General features: G+C 49.2%; 1 protein-coding gene across 1 annotated transcript in view; it reads left to right on the top strand.

The window, feature by feature from the left end:
* The window catches only part of ncoa2 (nuclear receptor coactivator 2), a 43829-nt gene that overhangs the window by 8224 nt on the left and 10756 nt on the right, over positions 1-24849 (top strand). Inside the window, 10 exon segments of the mRNA XM_040166911.2 lie at positions 3134-3206; positions 9244-9351; positions 10028-10200; positions 13399-13505; positions 16103-16280; positions 17702-17884; positions 19420-19521; positions 20464-20604; positions 20749-20896; positions 21292-22639. Of these exon segments, the coding sequence (XP_040022845.2) occupies positions 9263-9351; positions 10028-10200; positions 13399-13505; positions 16103-16280; positions 17702-17884; positions 19420-19521; positions 20464-20604; positions 20749-20896; positions 21292-22639 (2469 nt within the window). The 5' untranslated portion in view covers positions 3134-3206; positions 9244-9262.

Here is a 24849-nt window from a genome sequence, read left to right as displayed (position 1 = left end):
CACCTGACACGGGGTCGCATCTGCATCCGAGCAGCCCATTTGAATGTGCTGCACGAGCTGCGCCAAGGTGTGATGAATGCGTTGTTTATGTGAGGATATCTGTTGATGTCAAAACAGTGCAGATCTTTATAGAAGCCCTCTTCTTCGTAACCCTCTTCACGTTAATTGTGACAGGCAATATTCACCTTTTTTTTTGTCTTTGTTATCCATAATTCTTATTAAACCTTTTTGGTTTACACCAAGCAGTGGAGTAAAAGGAATAGAACATCAGTTCTTATTATACCCGCTATTTGAATTTGTTTAGTGTCCTCCCCCTCCCCCAATGACAATGCTCCTGCGTTGGATCTTTTTAGGGTCACACTCACCATGTGCACCGTGTGAAGAAAGCAAGGTGTTTCTGATCATGGACACGTTGCGTAGCAGAGAAACCTGCACAACCACATTCTGGTCAATTCTCTAGTGCGCGTCACCACTAAGTGCTTTGCTCTTGAGCCTCCCTGTTTTTAGCTTTTGTTCCAGCGAGGCCCACAGCCAGTTAAGCCTACTGCTTCCAAAACGGCACTTCTCAACCTATAAGCCGTTACAAGCTCCATTCGTGGTGAAATGTGTACCTTTTTTTTTCCGAGGAAATCTTTGCAGAATAATTGGATAATCTGTGATTCACCACACCTCAGATTTCCTCTTAGAGGAACCCAAATCTATTGTTATCGGTCGGGGGGGGGGGGGGGGGTCTTGACCAGACTTTGGTGTAAGTGGAGCTAAACAGCCAGGTGTTTTCATTAAGACACACATCTGCCTCCACGCTTATTGAATTGAAGGCCGTTATCGGGCCCCTCCAAAGGCACCAAGTGGCGGCTCCATTGGCGTTTAGCCTTTCGGCGACCTGGCCGTTATGGTCAACGTCTGCCGTGCGAACCGTCTACCCCCCTTTTTTTGTGTGATCGCAACCCGATTAGCCGGATCATTAGCATTGTTAGCGCGGCCTGGTTGACAAAGCCTTTTGCCCACTCTGGGGAGAAAGAAGGGAGTGCAACAACTCCCATGGTTTGGCTGTAGGTGGCATTTCTGCTCCCCATCCCACGATCAATCCGCTGCAGTCTTAATAAAATGCCCGTCGGCTCGATGGGAGTGTTCCACATTCAAAGCTGCGTGAGCTTGGCGATCCGTTCCAGCCGTTCAGTCACTCAGCTCGTTTTGTTATTTCTTCTCAGTTGCACAGTTTCACCAAATCACTTTGTTTGTCGTGAGGTTTTGGGCTTAATAATGAAATTGTGTATTATCAGTTACAGCTGAAATGACTGTTTAATGGGAGCTTGAACTTTTAACCTGACGATCTGTGACCACCCTCCTTCACTCTTGTTTTTTAAAATACCAACAGATGGTCGCTCTGTCAATGGAATACTCCCATGATCCCATGTCAGGTTCTGGCGACGGTGCATGTGTGGAGCGTGTATTTATTTATTTATTTTATGTTTCTATCTGTGCCTTTTTTTTTCTTATCTGCTTTTGAATTAAAACAGCGATTTGAAACCGGCTCCACAGTCATTTACCAGTAGCCGGACTGATTGCGTCACAGCCAGCTTTTTAAGGGGACATGGAACTCGGCGGAAGTTGCCACCGGAGCTCAGTGACATTTGGCAGAGGTGGTGTGTTTTTGTTTAGGGTGCAGCATGTGTCATTCAACACTTGAGTGCCAAGTGTAATGGCTCCCTCAAGGAAAGAACCCCTCTGCGAGCTCCTCTATCCCGGTGTGCCTCGATACTTTTTGCACTCTTGCTCGCTGGCCTGCGTGCGCCTCCGATGCAACTCGCCACTGGTCTGGGGTCGCACCGGTAACGTCCCCGCCCCCCTTTTTCAGCACAGGATAAATTGGCATGGCTCCATCAGTAAAAGGGACGGATGTAACGTGTGTGTGTGTGTGTGTGTGTGTGTGTCATGATGACTCCCCTTTTTGGTTGAACGCATTCCGTTGCACCGCTGATTATGTGAGAGGAGTCGCCATCATTAAGCAGACCCTCCAACTAGTTGCATTTCAAACAAAGAAAAGACTCCTCTCCCTTGTAAAAAATCTCAGTGGGGATTTGTTTTTGAAAAAAAAAAAATCACAGTTCAACCAGCTCAACGGCGGGTATTCACACTTGTGCTTCATGGTGTTACAGGGTTACAGGGTCCACAGGTCTGGGGGTGGACTGACAACGCGCATGTAAGGGCATTAAAGCGCCGAGGAAACTTACTTTTAGCATGCTCAATATTTAATCTGTAATAAAGATTCAAAAGGAGTGTCCTTGCGGTTTCCTTCCCTGACTCCTCACAGGTTTCAGCTGTTGTGGTGAATCAGAATGCTGAATATCGGCCTCCTCCGCGCGGCTTCTCGCTGTGGACTTGTGCGGTGCTCAATAGAGGAAGTGGTTTACTCTCCGGTTATGTCAGAGCATGGCATCACACGAGCGCATTCCTCAGCTGGCTCACTTTGGCAGGTATATGGGAGACACCACCCAGGCCAAAAAAAGGGACCGGCCGGCTCCATGTAGTACACAACAAACACTTCCACAGAGGCCTTTCTCAGGGAGCCTCGACAATTCCTTTCTTGTTCGTTCTTTTTTTTCTTTTTCTTTTTTTTAAAGTTACTAGTTACATTTTCTAATTATCCAAATGGGAATATGAGTCGAATTGAAAATGTCTTCTGTCTAATTAATTGTGTTCTGGGATTTTAAAAAGACACTACGTTCCACTATTTAATGGGCTTGGAGGTCCCCCAAGGACATTAAAAGACTCAAGCTCCGCGCTGACTTTATGTCAACAGCTAGCGCCAGATAAGGGGACTTGTTGAGAGCTTGAAGCACATTAGTTAGTGGCATGACGTTTTGGAGCTCTGCGTTGTGTTGACTGATAGCAAAAAAAAAAAAAAGTACAGTATTTTGTTTCTCATCATTTGTTTGTTTTTCTTTCTTTTTATTAAACTTGTTCAGATTACGTGTTATTGAACATGCACAATCAATACTACTACTTTTTTTTTTGTTTTGTCACTTGTTGTTGCAACTGTTGGAGTACAAACCTTCAGCGTTACTTCACGAGAGTTGTACCGATGTACTACATCTCCCGTACATGCCAACTTAGCTTTGCTCTCTTTCAGCAGGGAGGCGTGGATGATGCTTAAAGGTTTCCCGGCAGCGATGGCCTGAGGGACTCTCTGGACTGAAACCAAGGTGAGAAGCAAAGCCAACTCTCACACAAACTGTGCAGTGCGTCGAGCGGACACTCCAGGCCAAACACATAAAGGCCCGACGGTGCAGATGAGGCAAACATGCAATCTTGGATCATAAACGAAATTGGAGATTTCGTTTTCCGATAAGCAACATTATCGGAACCTTGTTTACTGGTTTTGAATAGTGATTCGGTTTCGTACACACGTGAGAGGCTCTTAATTCTCCGCCCCCTTTGCTCCAAGCGGTCCCACCGGTTCTTCATTGCGTGATTTCCAGATTCTGTCAATTAGCTGCAAAATTCCAAAAAAACAACCCCCATTTGCTCTGTGAGGTGGCATTACTTAACTTTAATTTAGAATTCAGATGGTGTAAGTTTGTCTTTTAGGATTACTGCGTTGCCAGCGGCTCTTACAAAACCATTCATGTGTTTGAGTGGACTCAAACTAATAGTTTGCATGAGCCGTTTGTTTGGTTGCAGTTAGTGGAAATGGACTTCAGCTTCATTAAGGTACTGACTTTGTACTGCTGTGTATGTGCACCTTTTTGTGGTCCCAAACACAAAATTCATTTTTCCCTTGCCCTCTAAATTAGGGGTGTGTGTGTGTGTGTGTGTGTGTGTGTTAGTTATTGCGAATACAATAAAGAAAAGACCACAAAAGTGGCAATTCTGACATCTGGATCGGCCTCGGCAATTGGTTCCTTTTGGCATCCTCTACTCCCCCCCCCCACACACACAGGCCGAGAATTCTGAGCTATCCCTCTTTCCCATCCTGCGACATCCTGAAGTGAGTGCCAGAGTTAAAGATTCATGAGCGTGATCAGCTTTCAGTAAATGGGGGGGTGGCTGGCTCCTGGTTGCACTCTGGCACTTTACAGCCATTACCTTGCAGTGATCCTGGAGCTCATTAGTCTACTAAAGAGAGGGATGCACCTTCACTGCGAGCACGTGGACAGTGGCTTGTGTGTGACTTCAATCAAGTAGATGTACCTTGAGTACTGTGTCACCGATTCCCCCCCCCCTCCCAATTCCGGTCTTTCTCATTTTTCTCCCCAGCTCGCTCCCTAACGTCGGCTGGTCCCTCTGCAGGTTCTGAGCCACTCGAGTGTTGTCAAATTCAAGGTTCAATGTTTCACGTTCACATTGTGCTTAATCTCTTTCAATCCCTCATCGCATCGCTCCCTCCACCTCCCCGTTAGCCCAGACCGAGTATCGGAACATCTGGTTCAAGGTAGCGGCAGCTGTCAGCGAGTTCGTCGCGGACCCCCACCCAAGTGGCGTTGTGCTGGAATGGATATCTTTTCTTTTTTTTTGTCTTTAATAGCGCCTGTCGTGTTTCCAACGCGTTCCCGTGTGATCTGGCTCTCTCGGCACTTCTTCTCACCCTCGCATATATAGATATGTAAAAACGAGAAGATTGCAAATCCTCTGGGCCCCCCCCCCCCCCCCCCCTCAAAGTCTTCAGTTTGGGTAAAACAAATGGCGCGTGTTGCAGCACATCAGAAGCAGTCCTCGCTGGCGCTTTGTTGATCCGTTTCTCTCTCGGGCCCCGAGAAAGCCACGTGAGACAGATTACGTACCGGGGGGACACATTGTTCAGGGCCCCACTGTGGGTTTGCACACCGTTACAAGGACGGCACACCGTCACATGGCCCCTAACCTTTGCAATCACAATCAGATTTATCCCCCTCCCCCTCCCGTATCCTATGACTGGAGTGGGTGATTCGGTGTGTTTAAACATTGTTATACTCATTTAGATCAACCTGCGCGTGTGCTTTTAAATAATCATTAGAAGTCTGTCAGAAAAGGGTCTATTATTGTGTTTTGACAGTACTGAGTATATTGCTTCATCGCCCAGAAACGTTTCTGTATTTTCCTTTTTTTTTTTTTTTCAAATAACCTTATTTATTAGCGTCGGGGTATCTGCAAGTTCTTCAAAACGATTCCACATTTCAGAATCCGCAACTGATCAGCATTCTGAATAGATCACTTTTCTTTCTTTTACCTCTATCATCAATGTTTGAACGCCACACCAGTGTTGACATCACACCGATGCAGCTCAACATTAGCAGACCGAAAAGAGGCCCTGGATTCTTAAGCTGTTTTTTTTTTGTTTTGTTTTTTAGTCCGGGCAGCCTCAGGTGCAGTTAAAGGTTTACTTCCTTCCTTTCCTGCAGTCGGATACAGAGTGTTGTGTACAGGTTGTACCCGCTGAGTTTGACAGGAAGAGACTCTGTTGTTGTTGTCGTCGTCTCCAGCTTTTCGGGCAGCGACAGCAGCAGCCCCTTGTTGTTGTTGTTTCTGCATTCCTGCCCCGCCAGACTGGTTGGCTCCAGCTCGGTCCTGGAGAGTCTGCTCCTGTGACACCTAAGACATGAGCAATAGCACACCTATGATCCCCTCCCTCAAGTGCACCCGGCGCTGTCAAAGTCAATGGATTCTTCAGACTCCGTTTAACCCCAGTATGCTTTTCTTTTTATATGCATTTCGCTGAGGTAACATAACAATATTGTTGCGATACTGTATAATGGGGGAAGTTACCAACACCGTAACACAGGGTTTCATTACAGTAAAGTGATGTCATTTCCCAGCTGTTCTATACCCACTTACTGATTTAGTACCTAATAAAAACAACCTTTACGGTGGAAAACACCAACCCTACAGTATTGTCACAATACCGTGAGCGAGGTATTTGGTCAGAGAATATCCTGATACTTCATTTTCTCCCATCGGTCCGCACTTCTCTTTGCATACTTATTGCATACTGGTCATGAGATCATCAGGTTCAGATGTTGCAGAGGCACCACTGTGTTTATTACAGCAGTGCAATAACAGCCCTTCATTTAGCCCCATTAGTCAGTCACACAGGTAGGCCACGGTGAGGATGAAAACCAGCAACGCACTGAGTTCACACTGGCAGCGCTGACACAAATATACTATTATGGTCGCCGCGTGGGTCTTTGCGGGACGGAGACGGGAAGGAGTGTTTACTACACTTACCTTAAGTGGGAACTGAGCTCATCGCAACTTCAAAGTCTGAACAAACTGCACGGAGGGTTTATCCGCTCCTTTAAACCTCACGACCCCGGGAAAGTCTTGGGAGCGGACTTTCCCCGATGCCAGCGCTCTGCCCGCAACCGCGAGCAGTTGGCCAGGCCGACCGAAGATAGCAGTTCATGCCTGCGAGTGTAAAACAGGTCCACATCCGTCCGTCTGAAGACGAGAAGGCGCCTCGCGCTGACGGCTGCGGCCGCATGTCTCAAAACCTACTGTGCCGCCGAACTTAACGAGCCGACAGCTCGATGAACTGCAAACCGGATAGATCCCCTCCAGAAGTTTGACAAGCAGTTCAGCGTGTAATGAATTCCCCCCTCCCCCACCCACCACTTGCCCTACACCGCCCTGCGTTAATGATATCCGCACACAGCACAGGTGCGCCGATGGAAGACTCTTCTCTTCTCAACCGTTACCCGCCACGTTGCCGCGGCTACACGAAGCCGCTGTCCGCATGTTGGGTGGAGCTCAAGCTGTTGATGTCATTTATGCATGCATGCTTCTTTCTTTTTTAACTAAAAATCTAACTGTTTTCCACCACAGTTTAAAGTTTCTTAATGTTAAAAAATAGAAAGTTCCTTCTTACTCTGCTTAATGAGGGGTAGATTGGTTGTTGTGTGCGATCTTTAACAGAAGTGAGTGAATAGTTGCATGCGCCCTATTGAAGGTAGATGGGTAGGCGTACAAAGGGACTAAGCTCAGATTCGTTCTATTTATTTTGAACAACAATGTATATTGTTCCTCTGAGAGTAAGAAGCATGTTCACCCGCACGAGAAGTGGAAAGAGATGACCTTATCCGTCCTAGACACAAAACGTGGTTGAAGCACTTAGACCTCATTTCCACTGCATGGTTGGACTGGACTTACTCTTTGGGAACAGGTCCTTATTTCCCTATTTTGTTATCCGCTGCGATTCTCAGCTGATCTCCAGACGCAGAGTTAAACTGTTGTGAAATCATTTGCTCATCGTTTCATCGGCCACCGAAACGGGAAAGCTCGACTTTTTGTACTGCTATTTTTATATATATATAATTACATTACGGGTCATTTAGCTGATATATAGCAAATATATATATATGCCGAGGATATATATATATATATATATATATATATATATATAATTAATTTTTTTGTTGACAAAAATGGCCTACATTGAGCAAAAAGGTTTGAGCTTTGCTCGATGAGGAACTCTGGACTTCTCGTGGCCAATGTCAATGATTTAACCTGTTGACATAGCGCCGTGCAGTAAGCACTCGCGCCCGGGTGTTTATATCCGCCCAGAGATCCTCGGCATTCCCCGTGGAGTGCCGATCCCCGCTAGTCCTCCCATGTGAAGATTAGACACCCCAGCCACAAAAGCCCTCTGCGTGTGTGTGCGTGCGTGCGTGTGTGTGTGTGTTCCAACGTACACTGACCCACCATTACTGCCATGTCAAGGAGACGTAGGCAACCAATCGGCCGGCGGGACGAGCACAACCAATCCCGTCTAGAATCCCCATGGTAACTTGCGCTGGAAAGCCGGGGGACAACCAATAGGAACGGAGAGGGCCACTTAGCTGTGAGGGTTTTAATGGCCTGTTTCTGTTGTCATTAATAAAAGCGCACAACCCTCTGTTATGGGCACTGTTGTAATTACAGCGGCACCGCACAAGGACGCATGGACGCGCGCACGCCAATGTACGGTGGGCAGGACTCGACAGGGCGGTGCAAGCGTGCTCGTACCCTTCGTTACCACTGCTTTGGCTTCTTCCTTTTGAGCACAGACCCTACCATTAGCCTAAAGTAGGTCACTCAAGGCCAGGAGGAAGCCACACTCAAGTTTGCATGGTCACTGGCTCCCTTTTTTTTTTTTTTTTTACAGCCTGCTTCTGCTAAGCTACGCTATTCCTCCCCGCTCTACACTCTGCTGTACTCTGTTATGCATTATGTAATGGCTGAGCAGCAAGCGCTGTTTGTCACCCGTTTCCATGGTTTGAGTGGCCGAGAGTGTATGACAACACGGCCCAGTCCAACCTTGTGCGTTGTGCCGAGGGTAGGCGGGCGGCGGGGGCACTTTATCTTTCTCTTACTCTTGTTTTCTGTCTATAGTTATATCCTATTAAATCGAAATGGCTGCGGATCATACATCGGAATCGGAGTTCATCAGCTACCACCAGATTTTGGTGCAGACCGTGGTTGGCAATTAATAAGACATTACTTTGATCAATAATTGATCGTCTTTCATTAAGTAGCATGAAGTTCGGCCCGCGCCGGCTCGCGTAGTAAGAGGGACCAAAGGAAATATAGGTTGGTGCGGATGCTTAACCTCCACAGTAGGGCGAGTCTCCAAAGGCTCCCGAGTCCTTGTGAATATCTCTACATTTGATTTAGATTAGGAACACGCCGGTAAATTGCTCGCTAAGCCCTCCACCGCCTTGTCACTTTAGATCGGTCGCGCCACATCGAATCCGTTCTAAAGATCCGGTGCTCTGTGGCCTGATTCCCGACAGAAGCTGACCAGACGTTATTGTCACGTTTAGTTTTTTTTTTTCTTTTCTTTTTTTTTAAGGTAAGCTCCGTACGGGGGGGAAATCGTGTTGCGATCATGAAGCCACTGTGCTCTGACTGCAGGCTTCGCCTGATGCCGTGTAACGTGTTCCCGATACACGGCTGAGCGTGCAGCCTGGTGCTGTGGGCAAAGCGCCGTGTTCTCATTTCAGCCTCTCTGGGGAGAGCTCCACCATCAGAGAGAAATGATTGAATCTCTTTCTCCACTCCATTTTCACTCATTTCTCCAGGAGTGGATCAACCTGTGCCCCGAGCGCTAGATTGTACTGTGTGTGTGTGTGTGTGTGTGTGTTGTATGCAGATATACACATGTCTGCATGCACACATGTTAACACTCAAGTGGTTTTCCACCAAATTCTGCCTTTTTTTTTGGAGTTTGCAGTCAATCAATCACATATTCTATCAGTGTTTGAATAGATGTGTTTTTGTTATTTCCAGACGCTGATATGCATTGAGGATGAGTGGAGTCGGTGAAAACCCATCTGACCCTGCCAGGGCAGAGTCACGGAAACGCAAAGAATGTTCTGCCGAACTTCTGGGACCCAGGTGAGTCTTGTGCTTCGAGCCAATCGAGACATTTGTACTCTATTTAATTGACACAGCACGAGGGAATTTCTTTTTTAGGCTATGCGTTCTTACCTAAATTACCTAAAAACCTCTACAAAATGTGAGAATTACAATGAAGCTCCGGCCATTTAAGTATTTTATACTCTCATTCTAGTAGATGCCAAGAATGGCTGTGTGAGACTGTGACAGCTAACCCCGGAGCAGTGTTACAGTCCGTACAATAAATCTGCATAATATACCTACAGACGGCCATTAAAGGATGGGGGGGGGGGCTCCCTTTTATTGATGTTGTGCTCCAGCTTGACACAATGAAGAGGCCTGGAGATACACTTCAAGCCATATGGAGAATAATTGACCCCTGCCTTCTGACTCCTCCATACCAAGGCCTGTAGTAGATGTAGATGTGCAGCTGGCACTTGGCAGCTGGTAAAAAAAGAGGGCTCTTCAGTCATATCGAGAGGTGTGCGTGCGGACACTCATCCCTGGTGTACTTTTATAGATCTCTTTTCGGTGCTTTCTTGCAGCCCTGTCTGTCTGTCATTGTGCTGGAATTGACCGTAGCCGTTCACACAAATTGCTTTTCATCCCTCCCGCTGCAGTCGAGTCCCCCCTTTCTGCTCCTTCTCACCCCGGTCTTCCCCTTTTGTCTCCGTAGTCCAAAGCGGAGCAACGAGAAGCGCAACCGCGAGCACGAGAACAAATACATCGAGGAGCTCGCCGAGCTGATCTTTGCCAACTTCAACGACATCGACAACTTCAACGTCAAGCCCGACAAATGTGCAATCCTGAAGGAAACTGTGAAGCAGATCAGACAAATAAAGGAGCAAGGTAAAAACGCTGAATGCCTTTTTTTTGGATGTGTTTATCTGTGTCTCTAGATGTAAAATAATCCACGGAGATTTAAAACAGGACAAACGTGAAAGGAATTCCATCATTGTTGGGCAAGTGCCTGCAAGGTTATCTGATTCTGGTTTGAAATGAAGCTACTATGAGGTGCTACCATATGAATTAAGATGCTTAGGATGCGGTAGCGGCTTTTGCGGCTCTGAATAGAGCCACGAGGGCCGCAGGTGGCACCGTCTTGGCAGAAGCTTCAGCCCTGATGGCATTAACATTGTGGTTTGGGATCCGCTCCACGCTCAACAGTTGATTTTGTTATTAAAGAGCAAATGTTCCCTCCAGTGCTCTGTTGCAGGTCTCTCCCACTTCTACTGCGAGCCAGAACATCAGGCGAATGGATCAGCACCTGCAGTAGTACTTGCCGGTTTCTCATATTATTATTTTTTTTGGTGCAATTAGTCGAGGTCTGTGTTTTTACTTTTTTTCAACAGACCAACATCAATGCGATTCCTTTCTTTTATTATTCATTTGATTCCTTCCCAAAGGTCCAAAGCTAGCAAAAAGGTTATAGCCCTTTATGTGGGCATTAAGGCCGATATTACACAGTTGTTAAAGCATACCGGGGAAAAAAGTGCCCGGGTAGACAAAGCGTGGCCCACTCGAGGTTCACATGAATCCGAGGGACTCATGATGTCAACTTGTTTTATGTGACTCACAGAGCCCGGAGCGTTATGTAATGGTGAGCAATGTGATGCAAAAAATCGCTTATTAACTCCGGCTGCCGTCTGACCGCCCCCTCCCCCACTCTACTGTCTTATTTCATACTGCCCCCACCTTTTCTTTCCTTTCCTCACACTCGCGTTTAAAGACAGTTTGTACACCGTGCTCGAGTAGCATCCCCGGGTTGTGTGTGAAGGCATGACTGCGTTTTTACAGCAGTCTCTGAGGAAAGGCCTAAACGCTCCCTGCTTCTCCGCTCCGCCAACACACATTCCCACAGGTAACGCAGGGGGTGTGGGGGGGGCGGGGCGCTTCGCCTCGTCTCGCAGGCTTCATATATCAGGAGGGGCGCTGTTGAGTCAGGGAGGCGCAGAAAACTCATGTACGAAGTCTTAATGCTCCAGTCCCTGTCGCTTCACTTCACCGACGCCATGTGCCCTCTTGGTTTCCATCTGTTCGTGCTGCATCTCTCTTTCTCTAGGCTCGTTATGAGCATCGTTACTGTGTGAAAGATATTCTCAGTTTAGGGCGGCGGTACTGAATGTATGAAATTGCACAAATGGGATTTAATAATTCTCACTGATGGGTGTCACAGCCCTGCAGAGGCGTGCGATGCTGCCGCGGCCGCCTCTCGAGAGCGTGGCCTCCTCCTGGAAGCTGTTAATGCATCCCCGTTTGTTCCCCCCCCCATGCTGCCCCCACGTGGTTTCCCTCACTGAAATTAGGGCGGAGTCCTGTGCTGGGCACACATGTTTCACTTTTTTGCTTTCTTGCTAGACATTATGTTATGATATCTTTTATAGAGCTTATAAAATAAGGGCACCGCAACTTTACAACTTCCTTTACACCCTCATCTGCTCGCTCGTGCCAACAGCGCTCTCAGGCCACCGGCTCACACTGTTTACAGTAGCTGAGCCGTAGTTATGTTCATTATATGTGCTAGAAAAGGTAAAAATAACTACATAAAAGAGATAAGACAATGGCCGGAGAGCCGGTGAGGGCATCGCTGACGTTGAGTGATGGGTTTGCACCCGGGGCAGCTGTGCTGGTGTACTGGGCCCTGCTGGGCCTGAAGAGGTCCTGCTGATGCGCACGTCATTAATGCTGAAAGAGATGAATGTGGGGTCCGGGCGGTGTTACGTGAGCCCGCAGTGGGGGGGGGCCTGCATTTCATTTGTGTCAGTGTTTGCTCATACAAATGCACATAAACACACACACACAGGCGGGAAAAGGAAAGGAGGACATGATTTTGTTTGCTTTTCACCACAACATTCTCTCACCATATGGTCAGCCCTCGTCTTGGCATGGTGCGACAGTTAAATATGTCCCCCCCCCCCCCACCCACCCCAACGGCCCACTCATATTCCGCCTCTCATCATCATCAGCATCATCTCCTAAAGTAGGGCAGCCTACGCTCTGAACATAAGGCTTCTCTGCATGGTTATTAACCCAATCACTCACATGGACAAACGCACCACGCCACAGTGCAGGTACTGGAGCTCACAGGACACTCTGATTTTAATTGTTTAAGTAAAACCCATCACAATAATTACATTAAAAGGTTTATGGCAGCTCCTTTTTGAGCCTGCAGCGCGACAAACCGTGTTGATTTGTTGAAACATCTGAAGTAAGTGGACCTGGTTCAGTTTTGGTAATATTCTGGATCATAAGTGCGTACATGCAATAAGTCCGTGGCTAAGGAGTATCGATGCTCAAGTGCCTTCCTGCCTTGTTCGAAATGAAGACTCACAAGGCCTTATACTTTTCGACGCTCTGGAATCACAACCTTAAATCTCTGCTGTAACAAATGTCAGACCAGCTTAAATATTTAACCACTGTTTTGTCTAGAAGTTTATTGTCCGTGTATCTTCAAAGTAAATAATGGTACTATTCAGTCGCTTAATAAAAGGTTTTGCTATCATCTCTTGGGTTAGCCTTTGCCGCTCAAACACACAGTACCAACTTGCTGCTCTATTAGGAGCCTGAGTGTTTACCCACCGTCAGTGTCTCCATAATAGCTTTTTTTTCTCCTTCTTTTTCCCGGGACCTGAATGCAATCCATCCCGTCGCTGCCACCAGCGTGGCAGCGGCGTGCTCTGACACAGTCCTTTACAACAACCTTTCACTCCGCTCGCTGCTCCCTGCTTGGGTTCAAGCCGTGGTAATGGGACAAAATGTCTTTGCTCTGTAGCGGAAAAAGACACAGCGGTTCAATCTTGTCAACAAGTGACCTCTTTAGAGGATGTGGGTCGATTTGTCGGAGCAAAGCAAATAAAAAGATGTTCTCTCGTTTTTGACTCCAGTGTGTTTTGGGTTCCTATTTGTGCTGTGGTTTTTCACCCCATAACACAATGACGTCCCCTTGTATTGGTGCATGTCAAATTCATAACAACAAAGTTGAATCCGTCTTTTGTTTCCCTTCGCCTCTAACCTTTTTTTTTTTTTTGTCGTTGACTTTCCCGCCAGCAGAAAAGGCGGCAGCGGCGAACGAGGAGGAGGTGCAGAAGGCTGACGTCTCGTCGACAGGCCAGAGTGTGATTGACAAAGATGCCTTGGGACCAATGATGCTGGAGGTGGGTAATCTGGAGTATTCACACTGTCACATCGACAACCGACGCGATGCTCTCCTCTTTCAACAGAGCTCAACGCACAATGGACAGTTCTACCCGTAAAGAACAGCCCCAAATGAATCGTGTGTGTTTGTGCGTAGCTGTGCGGCATAAATGCTGCCAGCATCTTGCATCTGCCCCTGGATTGGCTGTAAATCACCTGGCATAGCAATGGCCTCGTTGTCCCGCGGAGGGCCACTGAAGTGCTTACGTATAATGGGAGAGAAAGCAACAGCCTAGCGAATGAATCGGTTCATTGAGCCTCCCTTCTCACTCGCCCCCTCCCTTTCCGTCCCCCGCCCTCTCTCTTCACTTGTTCGGTTCTCTTTTCTCTCTCGCTCTACCGTCTTCTCTTTGCTCGCCTCTGGATCTGTCCTGTCATGGAATATTTATAGCTCTCCTGGTCCAGCGTCACTGAATCGACATACTAACTCGGGGGGCTAAATATAGCCGAGTGCAGCCCGCATGCTTTTCCCATCTGTCGGCGGCCCCCGAAACGCAGCAATCGGCCATTCACACCCGCTCCGCTCTGGCCGCGGCCCCACGTCCGCCAAGCCCAGGCTCATTACGGGACGCTGCGAGGATATTTGCTGTCGACGGGAAATGCACGCGGAGGCGCGCGCAGCCGGCCCGATGACCCTTGTCTGCAAGTGCAGGAAAATGGAGAAAAAGAAAAGGCGTTATCGCGATCTCGTTTCAACCCTCTGGGAGCAAGTCGTGTTTCGTCACGTGACTGCTGTGGCATCTACTTTGCATTCCTGGTGGACCGCCCCATATGGTCGCTGTCGTGTGGTGCACTAGGGCCGTATAATACCCATGATTCATAAACACCAGTTCAAAGTAAGAAGCCCCCGTATTGAAAATACTTACTAAAAGTGGCTAATTCAACAATAAGTAAATACCAGATATTTGATTTAATATTTAGGTACTTGACAGTTTTAGATATATTCAGTGCAAAATACACATTTCTGTATATACTGAAAACAAATGCTACGCTCAACCGAGCTCCACGAGAGGCCTGTTTGGAATTTTTTTTAACGAGACAGTTGTGCTTTGTCATGAGGAAAATACAGCATGGTTAGCAGGGATTTATGTGAAGAGAGATCCTGTTTGCAGAGCATCGTATCATAAATAACAATAACATGTGGAGGACAGGGGAGTAGACCCGACCCTATTCTCAACAGCACAACAACTTCCCATCCACTGTACATTGCAGTGGGCGGTTAGGCAGTGTAGCATCATATATCAGGAGCCCGCTAAGTATGGTGCCGCGTCCTGTATTTGTTTACTGGGTATTCATTTGTATCAGCTTTAGCACCCGCCATGTTAACCGGGGCAATGTAAATGAAAGTATCGGCCAGCGGCATTATTCAAGAGAGCCAGTTGGCACCAGAGAGTGTTTGCTCCCCGCTTGTCCAGTACGTGCACTTTCTTCACACATGGGGGGGGGTCGACTTCGCCATGTTTCTTTTTGGAACCACTCCGCAGTGATGGATGAGCTCTCCTGTATTTTCAGTGTTAATGCAGCCCGTGGAAACCTTATGTTCCAAAGCGATAGTGGCTGACATGGGATATATGACTGCACCCCGCTGGTGTGTTGCAGGTGTGTTACGCAGCGCCTATAGATGCACACGGGTATCCGTTTTATTTTTAGGGCGACTGAATATACAACTGGCAATGTGCAATATATGAAAAAGTTTGGTGTCTTTTTAAAGTTGATGCACTAAAAGGAAAACATACACATGTAAAGTAAAATGTGCGGTGTGTAGGTAAAGAGGCGCAGTCATCTTAGTCCTCTTATCTCCCCACTCGATTTTACAGCTTTACAACTACCGAAATTCCCCTTTTAAGGGTTCCGGGTTGATTTGATGGCCTAATTGACACCATCTTGTGGGTAATGGCCAACCTGGGGCTATATTCACTCAATTAAATGCTCCTCCTCCAACCTCTGCAGGCACATGCTTCTACCCTGCTTTCCATCAGACACACTGATGTTGAGCATCTGCTGCAGTGATTGATGTACCCGGCACACAGTGCACCAATTGGCTCCCTTTTTAAACACGGCGTAGGTGTGCTGCTTATTTACACAACTTGATAGGAATTATCAAAACAGTTCCTTGAAAGGTTTTCTTTCCATTTTTAGAACCGGTTTCTTTTGACCAGCCTCAGGTACACATACAATGGAAGCCCGCAGAACATCTCTGCTTTCATATCTGGAATGTGCAAAGCCCTGGAAATCCTACGTAAACCCAAATTTAGCTCGTAGTGTTGGTGGTGAGGGTTCCAAACTAGAACAGTAAAGTTATCCCAACATACAACATACAGTGGAGAAACGCTTACGGTAGGATAACTCCTAAGAACCTGCTCAGTGCTACGGCAGCTAGCTATCAGCCGGTATTAGTGGGAAATAAAGGTTGTCAGACACAGTTTTACTCTCCTACTCTTGCTTCAACTTTGCTGTCAGAGATTTGATCCGCGCCAGTGCAGAAAATTCAATAAGCACACCTGCCCACTTTTGAACTTCTCCCCTTGCTTTTCTCTCCCCCTCTGTCTCCCTCCAGGCCCTGGACGGCTTCTTCTTTGTGGTGAACATGGAGGGCAACATCGTCTTTGTGTCTGAAAATGTGACCCAGTACCTGCGCTACAACCAGGAGGAGCTAATGAACACCAGTGTCTACAGCGTGCTGCACGTCGGGGATCACGCCGAGTTCATCAAGAACCTGCTGCCCAAATCCCTCGGTTAGCCACCAGCATCCTCCCCCTGCCAGCCTTGGCTTTGCTCCCTGTCTCACCTCTGTTTTTAACTGTTAGTTTGTGTCACCTGTGTTCCACATTTTTCTCTCTCTGTCTCGCTCTCTCTAAGATGCCGTATGCCATCTATGTTGCATCACTCGCACCTGTGCTTACAGCCTGGCCTCATCTCTCCGTCTTCTAGCGGCGTCGCCTTTCTAAAAGTGTTTTACTGTTAAACTGCTACAGAGAGAATAACGTGACTAATACAAAGTGTTACGTAAGCTTCGCACGCAGGGCCGACGCATGTCACCTATAGGTACTTCATTTTCTCTTTTGCTGATGCCCAGACACTTGCTCCCGCTCCTCTTTCCCTGCCTCCCCCTTTTCAGCTAATTAACTTCTTTTTTTGGCTTCTCTCCCCTGTCAGCAGCATCCCCCCTTCCCATATCTCATCTCATGCCCTTCCAGCCCCTTTGCTTCACTTTGTGTGTTAGTCTCGCCCGCACTAAGTCCCCTACCCCCTCTTCCCTGTTTCGTAGCCTCTCTGAGAAGCATTGTCTTTACGCTAACATTGCTCATCTCATGAAAGCAGGCCATTTATTTCCGTGCACCTTTTTCTTCTCTCCTCCGGTTTCGGCCTGTTCTTTTCCCCGTCTCCTCTCTTTCGCTCTCTCTCCCTCCCTCCCTCCTTCTTTCTTCTTTCATGCCTACCTCCGATCCTTGCTCTTCATTTCCTCTGCCTAAGATGTATGTCAGTGCACCCCCCCGTCAGGAGCCCTCCCTAAGTCCCTTCTCCCTCTTTCCCTCCTGGTGCTTGGGATTGAGGTCTGAGTGCCCAGCCATCTGGGTGGGAGAGCAGCACAGACCGGAGTACCCTGGAAACGATCAGCGGGCCGTGTCCCAGATACTGGGAGATTATCAATGCACCGAATGAGATCACAAACCAGATGGAGTTTGCTTGAGTTAAATGAGTTGTGTGCCTGACCGCACACATTGTCTTTCTTGTGTGTGCGTGCGTGCGCGTGTGCGTGTGCGTGTGTGTGTGTGTGTGTGCGCGCGCGTTTGCTCGCGTCCGCTCGCGTCCACGTGAGTGTTTGAAAGGAGAAGAAAGATTGGCAATGTTGTTTTATAGAGGACATGCGTATGGAGGCCTGGCTGGGACGGGCGGCCGTGGATGGATGGCACGGTGCTCGGGGTTCCAACTGCTCATTACGACTGATCTCCACCCAGCAACTGCTCGCTCTCTCGCGGTCTCTCTCCTTTCTGCACTTTTTTCTCTGCTCTGTTCTCATTAAGTGTCTCGCTTGCTTCCCGATTTTGTTGTTCAGTTTTGACTGCGGTTAAAAAAAAAAAAGAACACCCATCAAGTACCATTTCCAGGGGGTTCGGCCAATTTGTAAACCCCATCCCTTCTTGCTCCCCCGCAGTGAACGGCGTCCCGTGGTCCAGCGAGGGTCCGAGGAGGAACAGTCACACGTTCAACTGCCGGATGCTGGTCAACCCCCACGGCGACAACCAGGACGAGCTGCACGAGCCTCAGCAGCAGAAATATGAGACCATGCAGTGCTTCGCCGTTTCCGAGCCCAAGTCCATCAAGGAGGAGGGAGACGGTACGGAGCGAGAATGTGGCAGAATGTGTGGGAAACAAGAGTGGAGAGGGAGTTAAGGGGATCCCTCGACGCAAAAGAGTGACCCCAAAAAAAGCAGGAAGGCTGATTGGACCGAGTAATCGATATGAATCCAAGTGCCCGCCATTCACGTGGTACTGAGGTCATTTACAATCCGCCAAAAGTTTGTCTTTAAGCTGCATAAGCAAACGACAAAGGAGCAGTCCTGGTGCCACTCAACTTACACCCATGAAAAGTTAAGTGACACGAGGGAGACGAGAAGCCCGGGCGTCTGTCATTAAAGCCCATCTATAATTCATGCACATCCCTCTCAAACCCAGGGCAAGTGTCTCCAAAGGAGAGGGTGCAGCTTTTATTGCATCGGTAGTGGAGGCGGCCTTTTGATTAACCTTCACACAATTCGCGATGCAAAGTGCGATTCGGAGCGCGCCTGATGCCGAGAAGCTGCGTCTGCAGCGGCCGCCGTCCAGGACATCTGCTCGCCTTTCCTGGGAAACGTTTTCAGCTGGCTCGGTTTTCATGTTCTCTTAACCTTTTTAGAATTGGAACTTTCTGATCCATCCCAAGTCAATCTGTTACGCCCAAAACGTTTGGCGCCAAATGAAGCGTTGATGCGCAGATCTCTAAGAAACAAACTACCCTCCTTTTGCCCAGTGGCTTTCATGATCAACCGTAACTTCCCAACGCCGAGGGGAAAGTGCGTGCGTGCGTGTGTGTAAGAGCAGCGAGGCAGGATCAGTAGTTGCAGGAATTTGCCCAGGCCGTAGTCCGGAAGGAAGAAATGAAGGACGGAAGGAGGGAGGGAGGGAGGGAGGTAAAGAAAGAAAGAAATGAAGAGAATTCAGAGAGATTCACAGATCCAAGGGCCCGACCACCCAAGAGGTTCGGTTTACAAGTCAAAATTAGGAATTTGTGTGTGTGTGTGTGTGTGTGTGTCTCTGGCATGCATTTCTATGGCAGAAACATGCACAGGGATGGTGGTGAAGGGGTGGGGGGGGGGGGGTTATTCCTGGCACAGGAAAGTTAGATGGTAGTTCTTTTTGGGGTCACCCCAGTCCTGGACGTGTGCGTGTGTGTTAGAGACAACTTCCATGATCGAGCATAGCATCTTTAATGTTGGTACAGGGGAGGTGTCATCAGTGTGGGATGCACCGTAGGTGAGACCAGAAGGAGACGCATGAAACCGCAGACGCGCACACACATCTTCAAAGGTCACACTTCATCATTTCCCTTGCCAGCGATAGCTGCTGCGCCTCATGAAAGGAGCAGAACCCTGATCCCCGTGCTCATTAATAACTGTATTAATTATGCTGCCTGGGAATAACATGCATTTAATTTTCTTTCCCTGTCTCTGTTTCCATCATTTACGCCCCCCCCACCGTCCCCCTTCCTCTTCTTTACCATCCCCTCCTTCTCCACCCTGCCATCATTGTTCCATCCTCTGTCATCTTTCCTCCACACATTCGCCCTAACCTTTTTTCTTTTTTTTTCCTCTCTCCCTCCCTCCCTCCTTGCAGACTTTCAGTCGTGCCTGATCTGCGTGGCTCGCAGGGTGCCGATGAAGGAGAGACCCATGCATCCCACACACGAGAGCTTCACAACGCGCCAAGACCTGCAAGGTGCTCCAGCCAGTCACAAACTACTAGAGCGGAGAACATGCACAGCAAACCCAACAGCTTTGTCACTAAAAGCTGATCAAAATGACAATATCAATTTGGTGGAGCACTTTTTTCCCCAAAGCTTTCCCTTACGTTCCAAAAAAAAAAGAAAAACGTACTTCGTGCCTCTACACATTCTCTGCCTCACCTCATCCCGTGTTAGCAGCTCATAAATCGCCTCACACTACACTTTTGGTTATATCCTCATTATTATATCCAGGGTAAATGCCCTTAGGAAAAGCCTTTAGTCGAACAGGCTCCGCCCCTCTGTCTGCGCTCTGGGAGGTAACGTACCTGTCTGAACACTAGTGAACAGACGCTAGTCTGTCTCGCCTGGACTTTGATGTGCTCGTAACATTTGTGTGTGTGTGTGTGTGTGTGTGTGTGTGGCATACACACACGCACATACTTACTACATTATTTTGTCTTGAGTGAGGAATTACAGTAAGTTACTGTCGTAGGTCTGTGTCTGTTGGCCCGTTCAACGAGGACGCCCGATCCCGGATAAAAATGTTAAACTGATATTATTAAGTGTGGCTAATAAGACTCCTACTTGTTGTCACTAAATGACCAGAGTACAGTTCGTACAAATGCATGTTCAAATACGATCTAATCATTTTTTAGCCGGGACTTTTTCTTCAGTTAATTTCAGTGCCGCACTAGCACAGACAAGTCGCAATTGAAATGTAATTGCAGAGTAAATCCTACGACCTTCCTCCCATCAACATCAAACCACAGAGCGGTTGTGTGGCAAAGGGGCCAAGCGAGGAGCATAAGCATACATGTTTATGTTTGAGAGGGACTGAACCCCCCCCCCCCCTCCCCCCTAACAGTGTGAGTGTATAAAAGTCCTTCTGTCCATGCCTGCCTCGGGCCTCTCCAATCCAGTGCCCTGTGTTTTAGGTAAGATAACGTCCCTGGATACCAGTCTGCTTCGGGCATCCATGAAGCCGGGCTGGGAGGATCTGGTGAGGCGCTGCATCCAGAGGTTCCACCTACAGAACGACGGGGAGATGTCTTTCGCCAAGAGACATCAGCAGGAAGGTAAGGCCACTCGCCCTTCATTCCACACTGATGGATAACGTTCAATCTGTGTTTTATTATTCCGCCGTTCACAAGCGTACCTGCTCGCGTCTTAGTTTGAAGAAATGTTTCTCGCCTCTGATGTCATCGCATGTGTGTCCTCAGTGCTCCGCCACGGCCAGGCATTCAGCCCCATCTACCGGTTCTCCCTCTCGGACGGAACCATCGTGTCAGCCCACACCAAGAGCAAGCTTGTGCGCTCGCCCGCCACCAACGAACCCCAGCTCTACATGTCCCTGCACATTCTCCAGAGGCATGTCCATGTCGAGCTACCTGCGCCCCGCCTCCCTGTGTCGGACGTGCGGCTTGAAATTCGCTGCGTGTTTTAGCCTCTTGACGCCCTGCAGCGTGACCGGATGTCGTTGTGTATTCTGTGCGATGTGAGCTCCAATGTGTATATTGGTGCTCAAAAGGGGGTGTGGGTCTTGGGGGAAAAGTGTCATAAATAGATATGGCTTGGCGGTGACTTCATTCTAATAGTCGTATGTAGATGGTTAGTGGGTCAAAATAATTACGTAAACAATTACAATAATTATAATAATGAATTCACCAGTAAGGAACCATTTAATGTTTATCTTGATAAAATGTCTACAGAACATTCCTGGTATGAAAACTAATCTCATCTGTGTGTCTGTCTTAAACCTGTAGAGAGCAGACGGTCTGTGGAATGGGCCAGGACATGGGTCCCGGCAGTCAGGCCACAGGGATGGCCCCCAAACCGATGAATTCCTCCACTCCCTCCATGACTCCTCCGACCCCGGGCAGTTTGCCCGGTTCAGGGCCCCAGGGCCAAGACACTTCCATCAGTGGCAACAGCACGCCCTTTTCCCCTCAAGGCCCTGCTGGTCCCAGAGAACCGGCAGCCATGGGGGGTCATATGCAGGGCTACCGTTTTGGCTGTCCCCCACCGCACATCCACACCGGGGGCATGCAACCTCCACAGCAGGGCCCCAACTGGAGGATGAACAGCCCCTCCCGGGCGAGCCCCAGCCCGGCCGGTGGGCCGCATCCGCCCCAACAGAACTCCATGCTGTCTCCCAGGCACCGAGGCAGTCCAGGGGGGGCGGGCAGCCCTCGTGTGGCGGGAGGCATGCACTCACCCTCCCCGGTGGGGATGTGCGGTGGAGGCGGCGGAGGTGCATGTGGTAGCGGCGCGGCTAGCACCCACGCTAACAGCTACACAAGCAGTTCTTTGTCAGCCCTGCAAGCCCTGAGTGAGTGTCACGGCGTGGGACACGGGCACGGGGCCCCTCACGCACACGCACTGGGGTCTCCTGACCGAAAGATCGGCTCCCCAGTCGGGGTCACGCAAGGTTCGGGGGTCAACCCTCATCTGATGTCGAAACTCGGAGGAGGTGGCGGTACCGGCGGCGTCACAGGAGACTCATTCAGACCCCACGCCGAGGTCGGTCCGGGCCAGACGGAGAGTAACCTAGCCGAGCCCAAGGAGGAGCGGGAAGGGCCCCCCGAGGGCCATGACTCTCACAGTCGTCTTCACGACAACAAGGGCCACACCAAGCTGCTGCAACTGCTCACCACTAAGCCGGAGCCTCTGGAGATGCCCCTGTCCCCCGGCGCTGGAGGTGAGGGCAAGGACCAGGCGGGGGCCGGGGTCCGGTGCGGGCTGGCCGGAGTAAACACTCACGCCACCTCCCTCAAGGACAAACACAAGATCCTCCACCAACTGCTCCAGAACAGTACGTCCCCAGTAGACCTGGCCAAACTCACTGCGGAGGCCACGGGTAAAGAGCTGGGCCAAGACCCGACCCAAGGCGCTGGGGGTCCGGCTTCCGGGGCCGAGCTATCTCTCAAGCAGGAGCCCTTGAGCCCGAAAAAGAAGGACAACGCCCTGCTCCGCTACCTACTGGACAAGGACGACACTGGAGTGAAGGACAAGGTACCTAAGCTAGAGCCTGGGGAGGTGAAGGTCGAAGGGGGCAAACACCCTCTCGTCAAGACGGAGAAACAGGACACGGGATACGACCGGGCCGAACAGGTTAGGTCTTTTTTTCTACTAAAAGCTCCTCCATGTGTGTGTTTTTTTGAGAAACCGGCCTGTCCACCGCTTCTTTGAACGAAGAGCCTTAAGCCTGAAGGATCGTATCCTTTCTCTTCAGCCCACTGCGAGAACCAGACGTGTTTTACCCGGCACTGCTCCACTCGCCTCCCCCCTCTGTGCGAGCATTAATCTGGGTTAGGCAGCAGACGCCGATTCCTCCGCTCTCCCATTCAGATTTTGCACAGTCTTGTCATGTGCGCGTAAGACGCCAGCATGTTTTCCTTTTTATTCAAATACATAAACACATCTGGTCCCCTTTTCCTGCCGATGCGTTGGCAGCCGAAGTGCAGAAGGCTTTCCGCCAGCTTCAAACAACTGTGACATTTGGAGGGAGTCCCTGTGGTTCTCAAGCCATTTGATCCTGGTTGCGTTTGGCCGGAATCCGCAAGTTTGGCAGCGAGCTCGCGTTGGGCCTTCCGCTGAAAGAGGGACGAGGAGGAACGAGTAAAAAGGGCAAGGGGGGGGGGGGGGGGGGTGGAGCAGGGAGAGTGTCGCTGGTGGAACTCAAAAGTTCTGTGTCGCAGAGGGCCTGAAGACTAACCCTTTCATAGAGGGTGTGTGTGCGCGTGTAAGAGAGAGAGTGACGGGCTCTACTAACATAAGCTCAACCCACAGGTCAAGCAATGTGCAGCTCTGTCACACACACACCACATGAGTGCACGTGTTGCTGTGCCCATTTCTCTTGTTGCTTTCCGCCCCTTCGACCGGTCCATAGCCGAGGTGATATTCATAAAAGCTGAAGTACTTGTAGAAATGAAGGGTGTGTGTGTGTGTGTGTGTTAGTGTGTGTGTGTGTTAGTGTGTTAAGGGGTTCGCTTTCTCGTTGTTCCTGACCTCCTCTTCGAGGCTCACTTCAGTCGGAGCGGTGTGGGAGCGCTGCAGTACGGAGGGTCAGTGCTATCTACAATGTGTGTGCTCGCCCTCTCGGCACGTATATTGAGGGGGTGGGGAAGGTGATCGTGTGGATGGCGCGAGCCGCCGAAGTGAACTGAACAAAGGAGAGAGAGAGAGAGAGAGAGAGAGGGGTGTAGACACCCCCAGGAGAGCCCAGCCTCGGCAGGCAGAGTGAAAATGATGAGCCATATGCTCCTGCATGTCCTCTCTGCTGCCATGGAGATGGGGGGGAGAGGGGAGTGGTGTGTTTGTAGAGCGAGCGATGTGCCAATAGAAACAATGGAAGCAAACAGAAAATGAGGGAAATGGAGGTTTAATGCGTACGTCGGCATGCAGAGTCTCTGTGTTGGAGAAGTGGCAGCTGTTAAGAACTCAAGTTGCGCTTTAAATTGGTTAATTTCTGCCTCGTGTTGACGGCGCCAATGACAGTGACTCTTCACATGTAGATGGTTCCCTCCGTGGTTTCCGACTCAGAGCGAGAGCAATTATTAAACATGAATCAAGCCGTGACTCCATTAGAGCCGTTAGCGCGTGGTGGGGGGAGGGGGGCTTTCGGTGAACTGCTGCCCGGCCATGTGGGAAAGCTGACCGTACTAGTCAAAAAGTCCACTTATCCTTCTCGCTACTAACCTCACCCACTGCTGTCTTGCTGCCTCCTCCCTACGTCCTCCCTCCCTCCTCGTGATTGTTTGAGGGCTGAATTATTGATGGCTGGAGCAGAGCTAAATGAGAAATCAGAGCTGCGTAGTAGCGGCTCAGCTAATGACTAAAGGGCCGTGCCTACAGTTCCCTCTTAAACTGCACCGTCGTTATTATAATGCATATTTAGTGATTAGGTTCCTTCTTCCCTCTATTGCCACTGAAAACAAATCAAGTTAATCAACCTAATATTGAGCGTTTCAGTCAGAATGTCAGATTTAGTTTGCAACAAGCTGCAGCTCCTCATTGACCCTGAATGTCAGTAAGCAGTTAAAAATAAATAGTCTAATCTTCGGTGTTTAATAGATCCTCCAGTAGTTTCCTCTTGGCTACTGCAGTTCTTGTTATTCTATGAGATGATACATTGTCAAACTGCATGCCGAACATCTCCACCGGCCCTGAGGCAAATGTTCTGTATCAGACATCACACGGGTCCTACAGTACAAGAAATGTCAAGAGTTTTCAGAAGTCTCCCCCGGGCGCAAGGGAGGATATCAATATTAACTTTCACCCGAAGAACAGGTGCTGCCATTACGAAGATAGCAGCACATTGT

The sequence above is a fragment of the Gasterosteus aculeatus genome, chromosome 21, assembly GCF_964276395.1.
Source record: "Gasterosteus aculeatus chromosome 21, fGasAcu3.hap1.1, whole genome shotgun sequence".
Taxonomy (NCBI): domain Eukaryota; kingdom Metazoa; phylum Chordata; class Actinopteri; order Perciformes; family Gasterosteidae; genus Gasterosteus; species Gasterosteus aculeatus.
This window is presented reverse-complemented; position numbering and strand designations above follow the sequence as displayed.